The 21,142-nt window shown below is 40.1% G+C and overlaps 1 protein-coding gene across 7 annotated transcripts in view; it reads left to right on the top strand.

Annotated features, from left to right (window-relative positions):
- The window catches only part of DGKH (diacylglycerol kinase eta), a 175,631-nt gene that overhangs the window by 73,739 nt on the left and 80,750 nt on the right, over positions 1 to 21,142 (top strand). For all 7 annotated transcript variants that reach the window (XR_003682539.2, XR_003682538.2, XM_055089442.1 and 4 more), the window contains one exon: positions 3,243 to 3,323. Coding sequence is in view for 5 of the 7 variants with exons in the window: in XM_055089442.1 (XP_054945417.1) it covers positions 3,243 to 3,323 (81 nt within the window). In the remaining 2 variants the exon portion in view is untranslated. The remainder of the gene's footprint in view (positions 1 to 3,242; positions 3,324 to 21,142) is intronic.

The following is a 21,142-nucleotide window of genomic DNA, read 5'->3' as shown; positions in this document are numbered from 1 at the left end:
ACTTCAGATCTAAAGACACACACAGACTGAAAGTGAAGAGATGAAAAAGATATTCCATGCAAATAGAAATGAAAAGAAATATGGGATAGCAATACTTATATCAGACAAAATAGATGTTAAAACCATAGACGTTAAAACAAAGACTGTAACAAGAGACAAAGAAAAGCATTACCTAATGATAAAGGGATCAATCCAATAAGAAGATATAACACTAGTAAATATATATATGCCCAGCAGAGGAGCACCTGAATATGTGAACCAAATATTAACAGACATAAAGGAGAAACTGACAGTAATACAATAATAGTAGGGGACTTTAACACCCCTTTACATCAATGTAATGTGATCATTAGATCATTCAGACAGAAAATCAATAAGGAAACACTGGCCTTAAATGACACATTAGACTCAATGGGACTTAATAATATATACAGGACGTTCCACCCCATAACAGCAGAATATACATTCTTTTCAAGTGCACATGGAACGCTCCAGGACAGATCTTTTATTAGGCTACAAATCTCAATAAATTTTAAAATACTGAAATCACATCAAGCATCTTTTCTGACCACAACAGTATGAGACTAGAAATCAACCGCAAGAAAAACTGGAATAAAACTCAAACACATGGAGTCTAAACAACAAACTCAGTAACAACCAATGGGTCATTGAAGAAATCAAAGAGGATATCAAGAAATACCTTCAAACAAATTAAAATGGAAACACAGTGTTCCAAAATCTTTGGGACTCAGCAAAGGCAGTTCTAAGGGGGAATTTCATAGTAATACAGGCCTACCTCAGGAAACAAGAAAAATCTCAAATAAAAAATCTAACCTTACACCTAGAGGAATGAGAAAAAGAAGAATAAACAAGTCCAGAGTTAGCAGAAGGAAGGAAATAGTAAAGTTACAAGTGGAATTAAATGAAACAGAGACTAAAAAACCCCACAAAAACCTAAGAGCAGGTTCTTTGAAAAGATAAATGAAATTGATAAATCTTTATCCAAAGTCATCAAGAAAAAAAGACAGAGAGCCAAATAAATAAAATTGGAAATGAAAGAGAAGTTACAACTGACATCACAGAAATACAAAGGATCATAAGAGGTTACTATGAAAATTATATACCAACAAATTGGACAACCTGGGAGAACTGGATAAATTTCTGAAAACATACAATCTTCCAGGACTGAATCAGGAAGAAACAGAAAATCTGAACAGACCAGTTATTAGTAATGAATATAATGAAATATTAGCCATAAAGAATGAAATCTTGCCATTTGCAACAACATGGATGAACATAGAAGGTATTATGCTGAGTGGAATAAGTCAGACAGAGAAAGACAAATACCGTACAATCTCACTTACATGTGGAATATAGAAAACAAAACAAATGAACAAACAAACCAACACAGAAAGAGACTTACAGATACAGAGAACAAATGGGTGGTTGCCAGAGGGGAGGGTTAAATGTCATGGGGATTTAATATACAGTATGTGGAATATAATTAATAATATTGTAATAATTTTGTATGATGACAAATGGTTACTAGACTTATCATGGTGATCATTTGATGATGTATTTGATTGTCAAATTACTATGTTGTACACTTGAAACTAACATAGTATTGTATGTCAACTATATTTCAATTTAAAAATAGTAAGATTTATTGTTACTGTGCCAGTAGGATAATTGATCATTTCTATATTACAAAACACGTGTTTGTGATATAATTAGTAGAGTTATACACCAGGAGGTAAAAAATAAATAAATAAACAAACAAACATAATTCTTAGTTTATGCAGCTGTGGAAGTAATAACAAAATAGAATAATCTTATTTTAAAAGTCATTATGTTCATGGTTGTCCCTGATCTGGCTCCATTCTGACTTCTCACATTTCTCTCCAGACAACACTGACCACTCAATAGTCTACAGCCTCGCCCCATGTTTTCCATCCCCAGGATGATATTTTCTCTATCTCCACTTAAAGAAATTCCCTATTTTCTTTAAGGTCCACCTAAAATTGTCTTCATTCCGTTATTCACAAGAGAAAACATTTGTTTTCTTTTTTTGCGGTACGCGGGCCTCTCACTGTTGTGGTCTCTCCCGTTGCGGAGCACAGGCTCCGGACGCGCAGGCTCAGCGGCCATAGCTCACGGGCCCAGCCGCTCCGCGGCATGTGGGATCTTCCCGGACCTGGGCACGAACCTGTGTCCCCTGCATCAGCAGGCGGACTCGCAACCACTGTGCCACCAGGGAAGCCCAAAACATTTGTTTTCTGCTGTGACCTTCCATAGCATTTTGTAGTATCTGCTCTTCCACTTTTAATAGTCTCCCTTACTTAAAACTAGTTGTGTCTATTTCAGCTCCTGTGCTAGATTATAAATTCCTTGTAGTCAGGGAACAAGTCTTCAGTCAGATTGGTTGGGTTGAAGCAGAGTTGCATAACCCCCTGGAGATCTTGGGGGGAGGTAAAAGTTATTAGATAAGGGAGCCTCCTTTTCTAGCAGTCCTAGAGGAGTGGTGTTATACCTGCCTCACTGGAAGAACACTGAATGACTGTGAACAAGGACCAACTGACTCAACGTGGGAAGGATACATTTATTTACTAGAATTTCCTAATTTCTCAATTGTCCATTTTAAAGATTTTATTTCTTTGGAGTTTTTACCACTGAAACTTTTTTGATTAAAACCACTTTTAAGCATACAAAAAAAATAAATTTTGGAGCCTGCAAAAAAAAAAAAAGAAAAGAAATAAATAAAATTTCTTTTAAGAGTATAAAAGAAATGTCATCTTATATTTGCAGAGCACATGCACCATCTCATTTGAACACATTTACAGATGAGGAAGGTCACGTTCAAAAAGTTCAGTAACTGTCCATGATCTGAGACGGGACTAGTTCTTCTCATTGTGGGGAGTGTGTGAGTATGTGCGTATGTCATACACCGAGTAGTAGGTTTCCCATAAACGATGCTTCTGGAGAGCACAGAGCATTTTCAATGAAGCAATATGCCAGGGGAGTTCTTTAAAGTCCCTTACAGTTTGGAATTTATGTGTTCGTTGAACTTTATAGTTTTACTCACCAAGCATCAGTAATTTCAGTTTTTCTTCATTTTTTATTTCTAATTCCTGACATAGCTTCGCGGTCGTGTTGTGACGGTAAAAAAAAACAAACAAAAAAAATACTGAGGAGCATTCAGTTAGGTTTGCACTTGACATGTTTGTGTTCTTTTTCATTAACAGTCTCTGATATTTGATGAAGTTGACCTCTCAGATGCCAGTGTAGCTGAAGCAAGCACAAAAAATGCTAACAACAGCTTCACGGTATGGTTATACTCTGGTAACTCCCCCCTCAAAAGTTACAGAATGATCTTTCGTGAGCTTGTACTGAACGCCCTCTTCAATTGCCAGCTGTGTGTCACACGTGTTGGAGTTCTCACCAAGAACAGTAAACTTGATAAGTACATCGTAGACGCTAACACCCAATGTGTCATGATTGTTTGGGTCAATAAACCAATGTAGTAAATGTATTTTTTTAAAGCATTTATATAGTTTTCTTTTTAGACCTTCTAATTTTAGTGCCTTAAAATTTTCACCTCCCTTTAATGTTCAACTAATTCCACTGTTCTTAAATATTCAAAAAGTTTGGGTTTTTACCTTCAACCTTAAAAATAATATTTTCTCCTTTCAATCTACAGTTACTCTAGTTGCTGTAGTTCAGGCCTTCATTTCTTCTCACTTAGGTATTTCATTTGGCAGCCATTTAAAGAAGTGTCCTCTGTTCCAGTTAATTTTTTTCCAATTGCAAATCACACTGCTTAAAAGACCTCACTGGCTCACCATCGCCTGTCAGGTTGCATCTGTAACTCCGCTGTAAAGTCCTGTAAAATCCTTCCTCAGCATTCTAGCACACTGATAATTATTTGTCCTTATACATCCCACCAGTGCAGCAGTTCTGTCTGAACCTAATGCTTTTTCCATTCCCTCTGACTTAAATGATCCCTCCTCCATCAACAGCTGTTGAAATTCTACTAATTCTTCAGAGCTTATCTCAGATATCCCATACTTTTTCTACTTCTTTGATTACAAAAATATGAATTAACTATGAATTGAGGATCCACCATGTGCTAGGCACTTGTGCTAATAAACACAAGGGATTCAGAGCAAAAAAAATGTACATATATATGTATCACTTCCCTCAAGATATTCATGGTGTAGTTCAGTGAAGTTCATCTGGGATTCTTTTTCTTAAAAAAATATTTAAATATTTATTTATTTATTTGATTGCACCAGGTCTTCGTTTCAGCAGGTGGGCTCCTTAGTTGCGGCTCCCGGGCTCCTTAGTTGTGGCTCGCCAGCTCCTTAGTTGCAGCACATGGGCTCCTTAGTCGCGGCAGTGCGAACTCTTAGTTGCAGCATGCATGTGGGATCTAGTTCCCTGACCAGGGTTTGAACCCAGGCCCCCTGCTTTGAGAGCATGGAGTCTTATCCACTGCGCCACTGGGGAGGTCCCTGGGATACTTTTATAGCTACATTTTCCTTAGGTCCTCTCAGGTGCATTGTTCTTGCTAGGTCGCTGACCCCTTCCACACTCCTAGCCCCTGCCCTAGGAAGCTTCCACTATGGACAGCAGTGTTTTGTGTTCATCCCCTAGGCATGCCAGGGCAGGGAGGATAGACAGATAAACAAATAGAGAGCAGTGCCATGATGGAGGTAACACTGGTAAGGGTAGGGGATGGAGAAGAAGCAAATGAGTTCAGATTTAGTCTTATTGATTTATGGGCATGTGAGATAATTCATGCTGTGAATATTCCTCCCCCACCCCCTCCCCAGGGACAGTTGAGTTTGTGAAGAGAGAGGACAGCCAAGAATAGAATCCTGGGAAAAAGTTAAAATGTAAGGTTTGACCAATAAAGACTGAGAGAGAGCATTCTGAAGTATAGAAGCAACATCAGGAGGCAATGATTTATAAAAAGCCTGTGGAAGGGAGTTTCAAGACGGAAGTTGTTAAACATCAAATGCTGTAGAGAGGTCAAGTCAAAGAAGAAAGGAAAAGTGTCTGTTGAATTGGTGAATCAGGAGGTCATTTGGTCACACTGATGCGAGTAGTTGCAGTGGAGGGTGGCATGCAGTAGGCTGCATGACGAATGCTAAGTGGAAAGGCAGAGAGGGCCAGCACGGACTCCTTGTCCTACAAGTTTGGCAGTTAAAAGAAGGAGCAGACAGGGCTTCCCTGGTGGCGCAGTGGTTGAGAGTCTGCCTGCCGATGCAGGGGACACGGGTTCGTGCCCCGGTCCGGGAAGATCCCACATGCCGCGGAGCGGCTGGGCCCGTGAGCCATGGCCGCTGAGGCTGCGCGTCCGGAGCCTGTGCTCCACAACGGGAGAGGCGCGCGTACCGCAAAAAGAAGGAGCAGACGTATAGCAACAAGAATGTTCAGGTTTGAAGAGGCAGTTCTGGTTTTGTTGTTGTTGTGGATCTTTTGCTTTGTTTTTAAAATGAGTTTTGAGTGTGTCTATATGAAGAGAGGAAAGAATTGTTAGAATCGAAAGCTGAAGCTGCAGGAGAGAAAGGGAATAATTGTTGGAGCATGATTGCTGAGTAAACTGCAGGGCTTGGGACCCAGAGCACACGTTAAGAGATTAGCCTTGAATAGGAGACAGAAAGTTTATGGAAGTAGGTGTGGGCAGGAAGTTCATATATTTCAAACCCAAACACTGCTGTTTTCTCAGTGAAATTGAAGATTAGGTCATATGCTATGAATAAGACTTTAGGCGGGTTTGGAGGAGCTTCTATAGAAAATAAGAATCGAAACTGAACAGGGATCAGTAGAAGATTACTAGGTAGTAAATAGTGTCCACCAGAGATTAGAGATAAGTAATGTTCTTAATTCCTGGGCCTATAGCATTTTCTTAAAGATAGGAGTAAAGAAAAACAACTAAATTGGCCCAGGATTGATGATTTATAGGGCATACTGGACAGAAAGATAAAAAGGGATTGTTGGATATTTGAGGGATCAGCAACTGATCCATCTTCCCCCTCTGAGTTCTCAGTTTTTGAGAATGGAGCATAAGGAATACGGGGTGACTTTATTAATGACTGAACAGGATCCAATAACCACTGACTACAGAGCTTCTGATAAGTTGTTGGAGGCCGAAGGGCAAAATGTTGCTTATTCTTCCTTCCTCCCAGGTGAAGGTCGGGAAGGGCGATTAACCTATCAGATTCACCACTTGTCTTCCCTGGGAAGTGAGCATTAGTTTTCTCCCCTCTGTGGAGACTCGTGGTGGGGTTGTGGATAAGAGGTTCTCCCCGACAAGGATCTAGAGTTTAGTCTGAGTGAAGGTTCCGAAATTTAAGATTTGGGAGAGGTTATTCAAATCCTTCGTACAGCTCTTTCTTGGACCTCCAACTGCATGCAGTCTCTCCTTTTGTACCTTCTCATAGAACTTACTACATTCCGCCTTGTGTTTAGCTAAGTACTTATGTTTCTTATAACCTCCTTGAGGATAGGGACACTGTCATACATTTTTATCTCATAGTACCTTATCCATAAGTATTTGTTGATTTTAATTAATAAAATGAGAGTTCATTTTGGGCACGAGAAGATTTTTTCGTTGAAATATTTTCAAGAAATTTCCAATGTTTCACTCAACCAAACTTCGTTTCTGAAGTTTGTTGGACAAGAAATGCAAGACTAAAATGTTAGGCAGATTGCTTAGAGTTTTATAGCAAATCAATTTGGTAGAACTTTCCAGGGTATAAAATGGAATAAGAGGTATGTTTTCAACCAGTAATTGACAATCCTCCCTATCTTTAAATATTTAAACGTTCCACCTTCCTGGGTTCCAGTGACTGCTACTCGTGGTGTTATTTTGGCCAGTTCGTGTCAGAGGTTAATGGTGTAATTTGGTGGTGTTATGGCTGGGGAATGCAGCAACAGCCGAATTCCGCCTCATTGCAGCCACTACTCTTTGCCTTGAAGTCCCTAAGGATGATATATTGACAAGGGACAATAGGAAATGGAAACTCTATAATTAGTAAATGGAAAGTGGAAAAGCTGTCCTTTACCCAAAAACCCAATGTCGAACTCTAGTAAAATGGGTTCTACAGGGAGTGTTCTAGAGAGCAGGGCAGAAACTGACTTAGCTGGGGAAGTCATTCTGTGGTTATGAGCAAGCACTGAGACTGACTGAGCTTCCAGGGGAGGGGACACAGACATCTTGAGGGTGGTGCCAAAGGATCTGCAGACATGGTTAAGACCTACCTACACGATGATTACTTTTAAACAGGCCTATGCGCCCATCCCTGGAGTTAATAATTGTCTAGTTTTTGGGGTTGTCTAAATTGCCTCAGGTATTATATTAGTTTTCTGTTGTTTCGTAACAGATTACCACAAACTTAGTGGCGTAAAACAATGCCTATTTATTATCACACTGTTTCTGTTGGTTTCACAGAATAGCTGGATTCCTCTGCTCCAGGTCTCACAATGTCAAAATAAATAGATATGATAAATTAAACGCACACACACGCACGTGCACATACATACATACTTTTTAATTACCCTCCGTTGGGCTAATATGGACCTAAGTTTGCATTTCTGTTTTTACCAGTGTCTTCTGCAGTAGACAACAACAACAAAACCTAGTAACGTTGAACGCATTTTCTGTGATGTTAGGTGTCAGTGATGTGATCGGGGAACAGAAAAGAACAGTTCCAGACAGGCTTCTTGGCATTTTTATGAGTGTTTAGCTTAATGTTCACAGTTAATTTATTTGTAGTTTAAATTCTACCATGACATTTTCTATGACTGTGGAATCAGTGAAACATTCTTAATTTTTTTTGTCCATTTTTAATTGTTTTCTCTTTTATTTTATTGATATTTGTATGGTGTTTGGGAGTTTTATTTTCACTTTAACCTTTTTTGTTTGTTTGTTTTTTTTTTTTTTTTTTTTTTTGTTTTGTTTTGTTTTGCGGTACGCGGGCCTCTCACTGTCGTGGCCTCTCCCGTTGCGGAGCACAGGCTCCGGACGCGCAGGCCCAGCGGCCACGGCTCAAGGGCCCAGCCGCTCCGCGGCACGCGGGATCCTCCCGGACCGGGGCGCGAACCCGCGTCCCCTGCATCGGCAGGCGGACTCTCAACCACTGCGCCACCAGGGAAGCCCCACTTTAACCTTTTTATCTTTAACATACCTCTGTGCTGTATGTGAATGTGCTCTTCTTATATTAAACTAGAGAGAATTGATTTCCCTTGGTCATACTGTGGCCCCCCCAGGGAAGGGATTGCAGATCTCCTGATGTTTAACTCAGGGCTCTTTCCTATTGCACAGTATTCCTTCTGTCTGGGTAGTCTTTGCCTCTGTTCTCTTTCTTCTCACATCCACAGCTCTCTTTGTCTCTTTCTCACTAATCATGGCATGTTTATCCCCAGCTTTTTTTTATTTTTCCAATTGCAGAGCTTAAGAGTGAAGTCAGACAGCCGGGGTTTGGGTCGTGGCTTGGCCGTGTCTAGTTAGGTGACCCTAGACAAATTAGTTAACTGCTATAAATCTCAGTGTCCTTAACTTTAATTGAGGGTAATAATGGTATCTGCCTCATAGGTTATGAGGATTAAATGAAATGTGATAATGCACCAAAATACCTAGCACAGTGATGAGCACGTACAGTTTGATACATCTTGGTGGCAACTGTTATCACAAACTTATTATCTCTTGATTCCCTTCACGAGTGACAGTATTGCCAACTTTTAAAAGTTTGGGAATTTTGAAAGAGAATATGGATGAACTTTATCTTGAGAAAACATTCCATGCTGCCTATTTCTCAGAGGTGTAGTGAAGATTTATTTCCACTTTTATCTAATATTAATAAGTATTGCTGGGAAAAGCAACCATTTTGTAACAAATGGAATACAGTTGTTCCTTGTTAGGTAAATGTTATTTGCTAAAGAAGAGCTTTTTAATGATTTGAAAGCCATCACAATGATGTGGTATACATTAGGCTTTCAAAGTGTACTGTTCAAATGACTGTTTTCTTTAAATTTTAATGAAGTTTGGGCTAAACCTTAAATAAATGAGTCATCATTTTTAAAGAAATTGTATCAACATTGGTAAAACTTCTTACTAAGGTTTGTAAAGAAAGCTTTTTTTTTTTTTTGAACTAGAAAGAAATACAGAGGTAATTTATTTTGTTTATTTAACTACCCTTAGCATTGTTAGTGAGTGATCTACAAGTGTCTTTGAAGTCCCATGGTTACTTCATATCCATGCTGGCTTAGTTGTATGGAAACAGATGCCATGTGACAGCACTTATTTTTAGAACTAAATGAGCACTGAGACAGAGTCATTTTAGTTCAGGGGTCACTTGCCACGGTAGACATGACCGAAAGTTGATTAGCATTAGATGATGACTCTTCTGATGAGGTTTTTAAAAGTAGACATAAAAGCAAACCAATAAAGAGAATACTCTTACTGCACATAAAGTGCTGAAAATTATGCATTCATAGTATAGTCAAAATGAGCAGACTGTGTTTTCATGGAAGGGGAAAATGTTCTTAAGAACTTGTTTCTTTCATGTTTACTTTCTGTTTATTCTATTTTCCTCGTAGCTTCCTCTCTGTTAATATAATTCACTTCATCTTCTCTCTTAAGAGAGATATCACATCCTTTGAACCTAAGGAAGTGTCAATTTACTTTTATCCGTTAATAACTCAATCTTTAGATACATGGAAGTAATGAAAAGTTATTTTCTTTTTATATCATTTGTGAATGCACATTGCAAAACAGGCATTTAGATAAACATGTTAATATATAATCACTTAGATAAATAAGTTGCCTATTTTATTTGATAATGTTTAGTCTACTCTGTACCTCTTATAACTGCTTCATATCTGATCACTCATTCACTTTTTTATATCAGTCTTATAAGGTAGGTTCTATTAGGCTTCCCATTTCATAGGGGAGAAATCTGAAACAGAGAGGTTAACATCCAATACATATAAATAGCTAGAATCTGAACCCATCTGGGTTATATGGCCTCAATCTGTACTCTTGACTGCTCTGCTATCCTGCCTTTTTATTGTGGAGTTGTAAATGAGTATGTTTCAGATAGTATTCCTGTGGTTGCTTTTTACACGTTCAGTTGTCTTTTCTCCTCCAAGTCAATCATAGAGTCTTTTTTTTTTTAATTTTATTTATTTATTTTTGGCTGCATTGGGTCTTCATTGCTGTGCATGGGCTTTCTCTAGTTGCGGCGAGCGGAGGCTACTCTTCATTGTGGTGCACAGTCTTCTCACTGCGGTGGCTTCTCTTGTTGCAGAGCACGGGCTCTAGGCACGCGGGCTTCAGTAGTTGTAGCACGTGGGCTCAGTAGTTGTGGCTCGCGGGCTCTAGAGCGCAGGCTCAGTAGTTGTGGTGCACAGGCTTAGTTGCTCCTCGGCATGTGGGATCTTCCCGGACCAGGGCTCGAACCCGTGTCTCCTGCTTTGGCAGGCAGATTCTTAACCACTGTGCCACCAGGGAAGCCCAATCATAGAGTCTTATATTGTGTTACTAGATGTATCACAAGCACTTGCTGGTTGTACTACAAATTTAGAGCACTGTATTTTATTGTGGGCACTACATGTTAAATAGAAAGGTTGATAAAGACCTCACAGAGGCAGGTAACTAATATTATTTTAAAAGGTCCGGAAAATGGGATTGATTGACATTAAAGGCACTTTTTATTTTAAAGACTTGGGAAGATGTGATATCTTTTCAATATTTGAGGGATTATTATGGATAAGAAGCAGTAGACAGGTTTGGCGTACAGGACAAAGATCCGTGGTTGAATTCACGGAGGGACAGTTTCAGCTCTACACAAAAGAGAACTTTATAACTGTGTCATCTGATAGAATAGGCCTCTTGTGAGGTAATGGCTCTGCCCATTATTAGAAATCTCTAGTCATCTCATTTCCTGTGATCGGAAAGTGGCCTTCAAGAAGAGAGTCCTCAGAGCAGACTCAGGTTCAAGGAGCTGAAATGACTATCTCAAGGTTGGATGACTGAAAGCTGTGTGCAGCTAGTACAGAATTTGGGGCTCTCAGCTCTTGGCGTTTGTTGGGAGTAGGCAAGGAGCAGTGGATGTAGAGCTTGCTCGACTCTATGCTGGACATTTTACACACTCTGTCTCGTTATAGGGCACAACAGGAGCTACGCGACCTTCCTTCAAGAATGCTGTTGGAGAGAGTGTTGCATGGTGTGTGTATGTGGAGGGGAGATGGTGGAGACTGAAATTTCCTTAGGCACAAAGACTGTCTTCTTCACCACTGAATCCCCAAGGCTAACACAGGGCCAGGCATAGAGTGGAAAGACAATAAATATTTGTTAAATGAATGAAGGAATGTGTCTTGTTGAAGGAATGAATGATATTTGTAAACTCTAATTTTTCTTTGAGAGAAAGGTGTTATTTCAAGTTTTAGCCTAGAGAGCACAGTTTCCTAATTTTCCCCCGTGGTGTAGTATTATAATATACCCATAAACATGTGTATCCTTGTTTGAAATCTACACATCATGACTCAGATTATTTTTATACCAACAATAAGTCTTACAAACATGATTCTGCCTATGATTAACCATTGCAGTATTTCCACATAATTATTAGAAGCCAGATAGTAGCAAACCTCATATTTTTTAATGTCTGTGTTGGTTAAAATATTGTATTGCACTCTCAAGTGATACCACATTAATGCAATTTGAGGAGTTATTGTTTTCCCTTTTAAAGTTGACTTATATACAGTTTAGGTTAGGCTTTATACTATGAATCTGATAATTTATACGTTAAGTTTGAAATTTGTATTTGGTTTCCTAAAACTTTGACACCAGGCTTTAAGAAATGAAATGTCTTTTCATTGTTTCTGTGGGAGTATCATGTTTATCTTTTCATTGAGTGTTGTAGATCTTTTCCAAGAGTATAACCCAGAGAAATGCTTCTTAACATTATCGTGAGCTTCCTTAGGCCAAAGTCTTAGGAGGTAAGAAAATGTTTGTCCTTTTGTAGCTAGACTAAAATCTCGGGGTGATTAAATAAGACTTTTAAGACTAAACTAAGGTGCGGTTGGGAGAACTGTGCCTTTGTCTTCACCTTCATTAGTACTCTTCCATGAACCTTTCAAATAGATTTACTGAGGTCTCCACCATCACTAGTAACCTTCCATACATCTTTCAAATGGACTTTCTAAAGAAAGGCAAGAACCAGTGAGCATGTCCTTGAGTATTCTGCCAGCTCGGGAGCTCTGGGAACCTGGGCTTGGTTGCATAATCAGACCATGGGTCTCCGGATCAGTTTCATCAGACAGACCCTCTGATGAATGATGGTATGAATAGACACCATCAAAATGTTGGGAAAGAGGGCTCATCGTCGAGAGAACTGTGTCCCTGGAGATCCAGACAGGGTACAATGTTAAGTAGCCGTGCTTGGCATTACCACTTGCCCCTTACCCTGTCCTGGCCTTGCTGAAGATCCATGACTCAGGAAGAGAATGGCGCTCCTGGTCAGTAACCTGCACCTGCTGCCTCCATACCTTTCCTATCCTCCTAGGCTGTTGCACAGCAGCCCACTCCCCACCTGGTCCTCCACTTCCAGAACTGCCCTTAGACATTCATTCATTCATTAGCAAATAGTTATCAAAAGCTTGCTGTATATATCAGACACTGTGCTAGATTCTGGATATACAGTGGTGACTAAAAGGAATTGGCAACTGAGTACCATATTTTGAAAAAGTTTAAAGCCTCCAGGAATAGGTCCCTGTCTTTAAAGTGTGTGGCCTTAGAATAGGATTCTTGGGATACAAAAAGCAATGACCTGCCTCCCAACTAAGACTAGAAACTGTGTCACCACAGGGGCCCAAGTTACAGGAAAGAGAAGAGATTACGCAAACTCTTCGACCACTCAGGATTCCATAGACAAAATCCTCTGGACTGCTTCATCTGCTTTTCTCCACAAACGCATACCTGGTGTCAGTATTTCTGCCACCAAAATATGGTGACCGTGTAGAACTGCTTATTCCTGACCCTAAACACCAGTGTTTTATGAAGCTCGTTCCCCGGGAAGCCTTAGCCTCAGGCACCTTGGGGATGGCCAATGGAAGACGTCCACCCAGATGAAAGGTCAGGCCCGTATCATGGAGGGTTGACCTCCACAGTGCCCCCGCCGTATTGAGGCTCCCGGTGAATGGCCACATGCTGCACAGCCTCCTGTTCTTGGGCTAGTTGTAAGTCTGCATTTCACTGATATGTTCCACGTACTAGGCCTTTCCCAGGTTCCAACGAGATGGTCCTGAGCTGATGCTGTCACTCGCACCATGATCTTGGAGACAGCAGCTGTAGCTACGTGGACTTAACTTCTAGATCCATTTTCTCTTTTGAGAGATTCTGCATGATGACGGGCAAGGGTTGCTCCTGTTTCAAAAGAGCAGCCCCAGGCTGACCAGCCGTCCCGTTGTACGGAGGCTTCTAAGCTGTGCAGACTTTCACAGGAGATCTCTTCAGGCTGCCAGCCTGGCTGCTTCACCATGCCCCTTTTGGAGAAGGGCTCTGGGATTTACTTGGACTTCACTGTGGTCTTAACGTGGTTGAAGCCTCTTAGCCGAAGGCTCCTTCGTTCCATACTCATTTACGTTAGCTCTGACTTCTGATCCCTGTTTGTGGTACAGAAGGAAACCTCAAACCCTGTAAGAGATCATATCCTGTCTCACAGAGGTACCTGGAATGGAGGCCTAACATGGGAAAATAAACTCCTAGTAAAAAAAATTAAAACAAAAATAACCAAAACCATCCTCAATGTCTGGATATCAGCTAAAGATATCCTGTTATCCTGTGGCTTCTGACTGAAACAGCAGAATCCTGAAGAGTTTTTAGTATCTTGGAGGTTCTATACTGACCAGCAGGGTAGAGTCCTGTTTTCTAAGGAGTTTGATGTTCCATATCTCCCAGGAAGTCAGACTCCTTGGTGCCCTGTTCAGAAACTGGGAATAGTGAAGAGCAGTGGGGGTGCTCAAACGCTCCAGAAAATTCCAGAGATGTTTGCCCTCCTGAGCCTTATGAGTGATCCAAGCCTCCTGCAGTCTTGAATCACCCTGACAAAACCCAAATGATGTGCACACAAAAAGGGGTGCTTGGTCCATCACACCTGGTCTTATTGATGACTTCAGAATCTGGCCTTGCGTCTGGCATGAAATGCTCTAAAAATGAGAACACATCATTACACTTTTCAGATTTGGGCTCCATTAGACAATTTAAAGCAACCACTTATTTTTTTTTTTTAATATTAAAATAGTTTTAAGTTCTCCTTGAATGTTAATGGAATATTAAAACAGTACCAAGGAAAGCCTATTGTTCTACACGTTTTAAAAATTTAAGGTGTTTATAATATAGATAAGAAAAATAAATGATTATTCATTTCCAAAACCTCTTTGGTCTGTCCTGTAACCTGCAATAAGGAGTAATGTGCACATAGCAGGTAATTTTTAGTTTATATCTCACGAAGCCCATGAAGTAGTTATTCTTCCTTCCCTTCGATTGATGAAGAGGTGAGGTTCAGAGAACATAGGTTTGTAAATGCATGTAGTTAACAAGTAGGATAATTAATATTTAAAGCCTGTGATTCTTCCATGAGGATGAATAGCATATTGGAATTTTATGAGTGCAATAGCAGTAATCAACATTTTAAATAGGGTTTAGTCCAGACCGGCCATTCCTAGTGACTCCTCATCACCTTACAAGTGGAAAGAAGGCTGTGTAGACCAGTGTACCAGCTAGCAATGATTAGAGTGCTTGCTTGGTCTCCACCCAGGGTCAGTTTTGGTGATAGTCATTAGGTGAATTATCTTTAACGGGGGAGAGAGGATTAGCAGTTTTGATTGTCCTCTGCATTGTGACAGGTCTCTGGTAAGAATTTAATTTCCAACAAAAAAGTGTTTAAAGGAGAGGTTTTTCAGTCCAGTAGTTTCTGCCTTAAACGTTTCTATGGACCCAGTTTAAACTTCGCCAAGATCAAATCTCAACGCAGGCAGGCAGAGGTAGGTTTTTACTCCTGGAAGACAAATAACAATCTAGACAGCAACAGACAAGGGGCATCAGAAGCAAGACCTTCCTATTGACAACGCGCAGGTGGATTGCTCTCCGGTTGGAGATATTTTTCCTTTTTAGTTTTGCTCGTTGTCACAGGATGAGACTTGCTGGTAGCGGATCTGAAGGCTTTTGGACAGTCCTGACACTCAGGCTGTGTTAGCTGATCAGGGTTGATGAAAGATCGGACAGCCGTGGATACTTTCAGAAGTTTCTTGTAAGCTGCCCCCCACTGTGGGATTCAAGGCAGAAGATGGTCTTTAAATCTTGGACAGAAACAGATTATTATCAAGACGCTATTAAACAGAGCTGGCATCTTAGAGTAGAGGGTGTGGCCATAGGATAACCTGGCCCTGGACATCAGCGCTTAATTGGGCCCCTTCCAGCAAGGCTGAGTTATGTCTTCCATTGATCCAGACAGCGGACATCACCTAATGACATGGTCTGTCTGGATCAGTTGGTAGGGTATCTTGTCCCTGCAAATGGGATGCTTTTACACACTTCACTAATGCTTTGTAATAATCTAGCACAACCCTATGTAGTATGAATGTCTGATGGTGGGTAGTTACTGGGGTAGTAACCAGCAGTCGTATGGGCCTGCCGCTAATATTTCAAGTGGGAAGAGTCACAGTATTCTATGCATTGTATGGATGTATGTTCTATGGATCTCATGTTTGTAAGCGTTGAGTGTTTGGCCTCTGTGGTCTGGTTTCTGCACAAATGGCCATTTTCTCTTTCAGAATTCCATCAGTAAAAGATGCCAACAATAATTAATTTTTCATAGTTGCTCAATTAGAACTTCCCTATTTGTTAGGCTCATAATGTAAGAAAGGCTGTCAGGACAAAGCAGCAAATCCTTCTCCCTTTGGAGACCTTTGTAAAAATTCAGTGTTTTGTTTCGTTTTGTTTTGTTTTCGTACAGGTTAAGTGTGGTTCCCGTGACGATGTTCTAGGTTGTATGTGCCTTTTCAGGATGGGCAGAAGCATGCCCACCAGCAAGCACTGACATGACTACTCCAAATGACTACTGAAAAAAATCTTAACCTGGGCCTTAACACAGTACGATCAAGATACATACTTTATGGGGTAGATTGTAAAGAAAGTTTTTTCAAGTCTTTTAGATTCATCAATACCTTTACTGCCCACATCATCCAGAATTAGCAGAGGTGATGAAATGTACCAATGATGTGTGCCAAGACATACGTACAAGGATATTTATTGCACATTGTAATAGGGAAAGATTGGAAACAACCCAAATGCACAAATTAGAGACTGGTTGAAATGAATGATGAAATATATCACACGGTAGAATGTTATGCAACCATGAAAAAGAATGAATCAGCTCTCTATGTAACAATACGCACCAAACTCCAAGTTTTATTCAGTGGGAAAAGCCAGATGTGAAACAGCATGCATGTATAAAATGTCACTCTGTGTGTGTACATACATGCATGCATTTAAACCTCAGAAGACCACGTATTTGTTGTAAATGCAAAGGATGTCTCTGGAGGGGTACACGGAAGCTTACAAATATTTGCCTTCAGCAAGGAAACTTGGTAGCTGGGGACAGGCTCCAAAAGGGAGAGGTACTTTTCCTTCTAAATATATTTTGAAATATATTTGAAATATTTTTTGTATCACAGATTACTTAGTCAAAAAAATTTTCGATGCTACATGGGAGCCCGTTCTTCCATGGGAAGACTTTAGCTCCCTAGCAGATGCATTCGACAAGAGTGATGGATCTAGTAGGAAGCCCAAGTTGGACACTGCTGCGGTGTCAAGGAAACCATGATAAGGGTACATATCAGACCACCTGTAATAGGAGGAAAGGAAGGGATGGAGGAGAGTTGTTTTGGGAAAGTCAGGAGAACAATGGCCAAAGGGAAGGGAGAAGGGAGAGGAGGAAACTAACGTAGGGTTGGTGAATTTGGGGACGTTGGTACCTAAATGATACCTTTAATTAAGGGTAGAAAACAAGAATACAAGCAGGTCTGTGGGGCGTGAAGAGAAGACATTGTGAATTGGACACTGAGAATTTAAAATGATGGTAAGATATCCTGGTGATGTGTAGGAGGTGATTGACGGAGATGCTTTAAAGACTATTAAAACGATTTAAAGTACTTTTTAAAGTATCGTTTTCCTGGCTCTTTTTACATTTCTAGCATATTCAGACATCTTCCCTATTCCTTAAGTATGATTATGGTGTAATGGAAATTTTAGATTTTAGACATGTTTTAGTGTTGTGGTGACCAGTACAAACAAGATAATTATTTTGTTTTGACAATTCCCATTGCATATGTGTTCTGTACAAAGCAGTGTGTGGTTACAAACCAAAGGAGCGGTGCCAAGGGAATGGGGCCAGTGCGTCATTCCAGCTGCTGGTGCAGCCGAAAAATATTAGATGAGCGTTAAAACTTTTACTGTGTCCATTAACGCACAGCCACTGCTAGTTTACGGGGGAAGTGTGTGTTACAGCCTCCGTAAAGAATTTCTGACATCACTGTGTTCCTTGTTATTAAAATTAATACTGAACAAACGGAAAAACCTTTCAGTTTCCCACGGACAATGTAATACTCCAAATACAGTGCTACATATGATTATCTAATCTTGTCAAAATTTTGTTCTCCAAAGGTGTCTGGTTTGCAGAAACCTGTCTATATTAGTAAATTAAATTTATTATTATTATTATTATTATTATTATTATTTTACCAGTACCTTTTGTTGTTCATCTTTAAAGAATGTACAAGTATATATATAGGATTGAGATATAACTGTAATATCCCTGATTATCTTTTAAGGGGAGAAAAGTGAGTAGCTTGTACAGCCTGTTCTGTCTGTCCTTTTAGGATAATGCCAGTAAATTCTTTGCTATTCTTTCATTCTCTAGTAGATGGCTAGGAAAGCAGACACAATTTAGTTTCAAATTCTACATGTGCTTTGTGACCTTGGACAAGTTACAAACCTCTCTGAGCCTTAGATTCCTCAAATGTAAAATGGATGCTACTTTTTGAGTTGTGTGGATGAAATTGGATATGGTACGATATGATATATGATGTGATATGGTATGCTATGCTATAGGAAATGCTATATGAAATGATATATGATAAATGATATGATATATTTTAGCACACACAGGTCCTGGCCTGTTATAATTACTCCATAAATAGTATTTTGGGCTTTACACTGATTTTCATTCTAAATGTGAAACCTGGAGTCATCTAAACTGCTCCCTCATTATCTCTCGTCACAGCCAGTCACCATGGCCCATTAATGCTGCCTCTGAAAAAGCTATTAAACCCTTAATCATCTCTGCTGTTGGCTCCAGTCTTCATAGACTGCTTCTATCCACAGCAGCCCCATCGCCACCCTGAACTCTTGTTCTGTCTTGCCTTTCCCACAGTTTCGTAAGAGTCTTCTCCCCTGTCTCTTGACTACCCAGCTGACCCACTCCATTGCTGCCAGAGTTGTCTTTCTAAAATAAAGTATTTTGTGTCTCTTTCCTGCTTGCAGTCCTTTCGTAGCGCTCTGTCACTTTGAAGATCAAATCCAGACTCCTGAGTGTGGCTAAAAGGTTTTTCGTAACTACCTCTCTGGTTTCTCTTTGTTCTTCAACCTGTGATTGTCATATCACACTACTTAAAATACCAGTCCTTACCTTGACCTTTCTTCATCTGTGTGTTTGTGTGTCCCTTCATTTGCAATATCCCTTCCTCCTTTCCCCTTCTCTGGCTTCCTCCCCACCCCCTCCGAAACCTTACTTGACATTCATCCTTAAATGCTTGAGTATCATCTCCCACAAAGCTTTCCCTGATCCTTCAGTTTTGGTTAGCTGCCCTTTCACTGTATTCTAGTTGCACCCTGGGTGCTGAGAGCATAGATAAGCGTCCAGATCTTGAAGGATCTTTAAGTCAGGCCAAGTGGTTTGGAAGGTGACAGGAACTGACTATATTGAAATTACGTATCTGTGTTCCCCATTGTACCATGAGCTCCTTGAGTGAAAGGACAGAGTACTTCCAGGGCTGCAATATTGCTCGGCATATAATAGGCACTCTTTACATTTTCTAGTGACTGAATGAGTAGTCTGATGGATGGATTCAAATAGAGAGTGTACGTTTTTAAACTATCACCATAGGTAACCTTCAGCACTTTTCTCATAATGTTATAGCTCATCTAACCCATTATCTTTGCCTATTGCTTAGGACATTAATATGCTCTGTGCTACACTTGTGTTTGACTTGTATTTATTATTATTTATTTATTTATGTTTTGTGTGTGTGTGTGTGTGTGTTTGACTTTTAGAATACAGTTGTGCAACAGACATGAAGTGGATGGAGTCAGAAAATAATCAGATGTTATTATCTAAGTTGAGAAAAGTGCTGTAAAGGGGAGAATAGCACCTTGTGGTGGAGAGTGAAAGTGGAGACCTTAGATAAGGTTATCAGGTTATTAGTCAACTCTGATTTTCAAACACTTGGGTGCTGGACTCATGGGGAACTTGCAAACTTGCAAACAGTAAGCAAACTACATAGAATTACACAGCTGATTTGTGTGGCCTGGCTTTCAGTTCTGAATTCTTTTAATTCCCTTTGGTAGTTGTGAAATAGACTTGCTTTATATTGGCAGTGTAAATATTACTTGATTTTCGTCTCCTCTTAGAATGCTGATCAGTAATTTTTAGATCTTTTTTTAAACCAATTTTGGTGAGCTAAGTGTATTTTTAGTGATATTTTAGTTATAAATACTATTATATAGTTAAATGAAGTTGTAGCTTAATTATTTACAGGAAATATTATTTTGTTATTGCTAATCTGAAACTTTCTTTATCCTAACGCTTTTGTTTTCAATCGACATAATTGGTTTTTTTTTATTTTTTATTTTTAAATTGATTTACTTAATTTACTTATTTTTGGCTGCGTTGGGTCTTCGTTGCTGTGCACGAGCTCTCTCCAGTTGCGACGAGCGGGGGCCACTCCTCGTTGAGGTGCACGGGCTTCTCATCACGGTGGCCTCTCTCATTGTGGCGCACGGGCTCCAGGCACACGGGCTTCAGTAGTTGTGGCACGTGAGCTCAGCAGCTGTAGCTCACGGGCTCTAGAGCGCAGGCTGAGTAGTTGTGGCGCAGGTGCTTAGTTGCTGTGCGGCATGTGGGATCTTCCCGGACCAGGGCTCAAACCCGTGTGTCCTGCATTGTCAGGCGGACTTCCAGCCACTGCGCCACCAGGGAAGCCCGACATAATTGTTTTGATGACACTTGGTTTCTTAGAGTTGATAAAGTCAAATTATAGCACAAGAGATTTCACTTTCAGCAGGGTTGTATGGTGCACATAAAGGCAGCTGAGAAAGAAACTCTACTTGTCTGGTTTAACAAGGAAAGAGGTTATGATATGGAGCCGGAAGTTCTGACTGTAAACTCTGGCTCTCCTATTTAACGAGTTTGTGATTTTAAACAAGTTAAATTTCTTTTTATCTATCACGTAGGCCAGCTATATATATGGATGATTAACTGAGATAATGTATGTGACCATATTGACAGCAAGGCACTCTGAAAATGTAGGATGCTGCAGGAGTAATAATTCTGTTTATTTATCAACATGAGAGCCTCCTATTTTTAAGGAACTGAATTATTAATTCCTTTGAAGAAAAGTTGTTTGCATCCATGGATATTAATTAAAACTGTGACTATAATAAGAAAATATAGTAGCAGTGTCATTGACTTACCAGTTCATTATTGCAATATCAAAAGTTATAACTATGTATTATATTTACTTTGTGGGTGTGGTAAGCTGAATAATGAACCCTAAAGGTGTTTACATCCTAATTCCTGTAACCCGCGAACATCCCTTTATATGGCAAAAGGGACTCTGTGGTTGTGATTATGTTAAGGATCTTGAGATGAGATTATCCTGGATTACTGGAGTGGGCCCAGTGTAATCACAGGGGTCCTTATGAGAGGGAGGCAAGAGGAATCAGTCAGAGAAGACGAGACTGTGGAAGCAATCGGTTAGAATGATGCAAGGAAGGCACCGCAAGCCAAGGAATGCA

The sequence above is a fragment of the Physeter macrocephalus genome, chromosome 13 (genome assembly GCF_002837175.3).
Source record: "Physeter macrocephalus isolate SW-GA chromosome 13, ASM283717v5, whole genome shotgun sequence".
Taxonomy (NCBI): Eukaryota; Metazoa; Chordata; class Mammalia; order Artiodactyla; family Physeteridae; genus Physeter; species Physeter macrocephalus.
The sequence above is the reverse complement of the archived record's forward strand: the minus strand, read 5'-3'. Positions and strand labels throughout refer to the sequence as shown.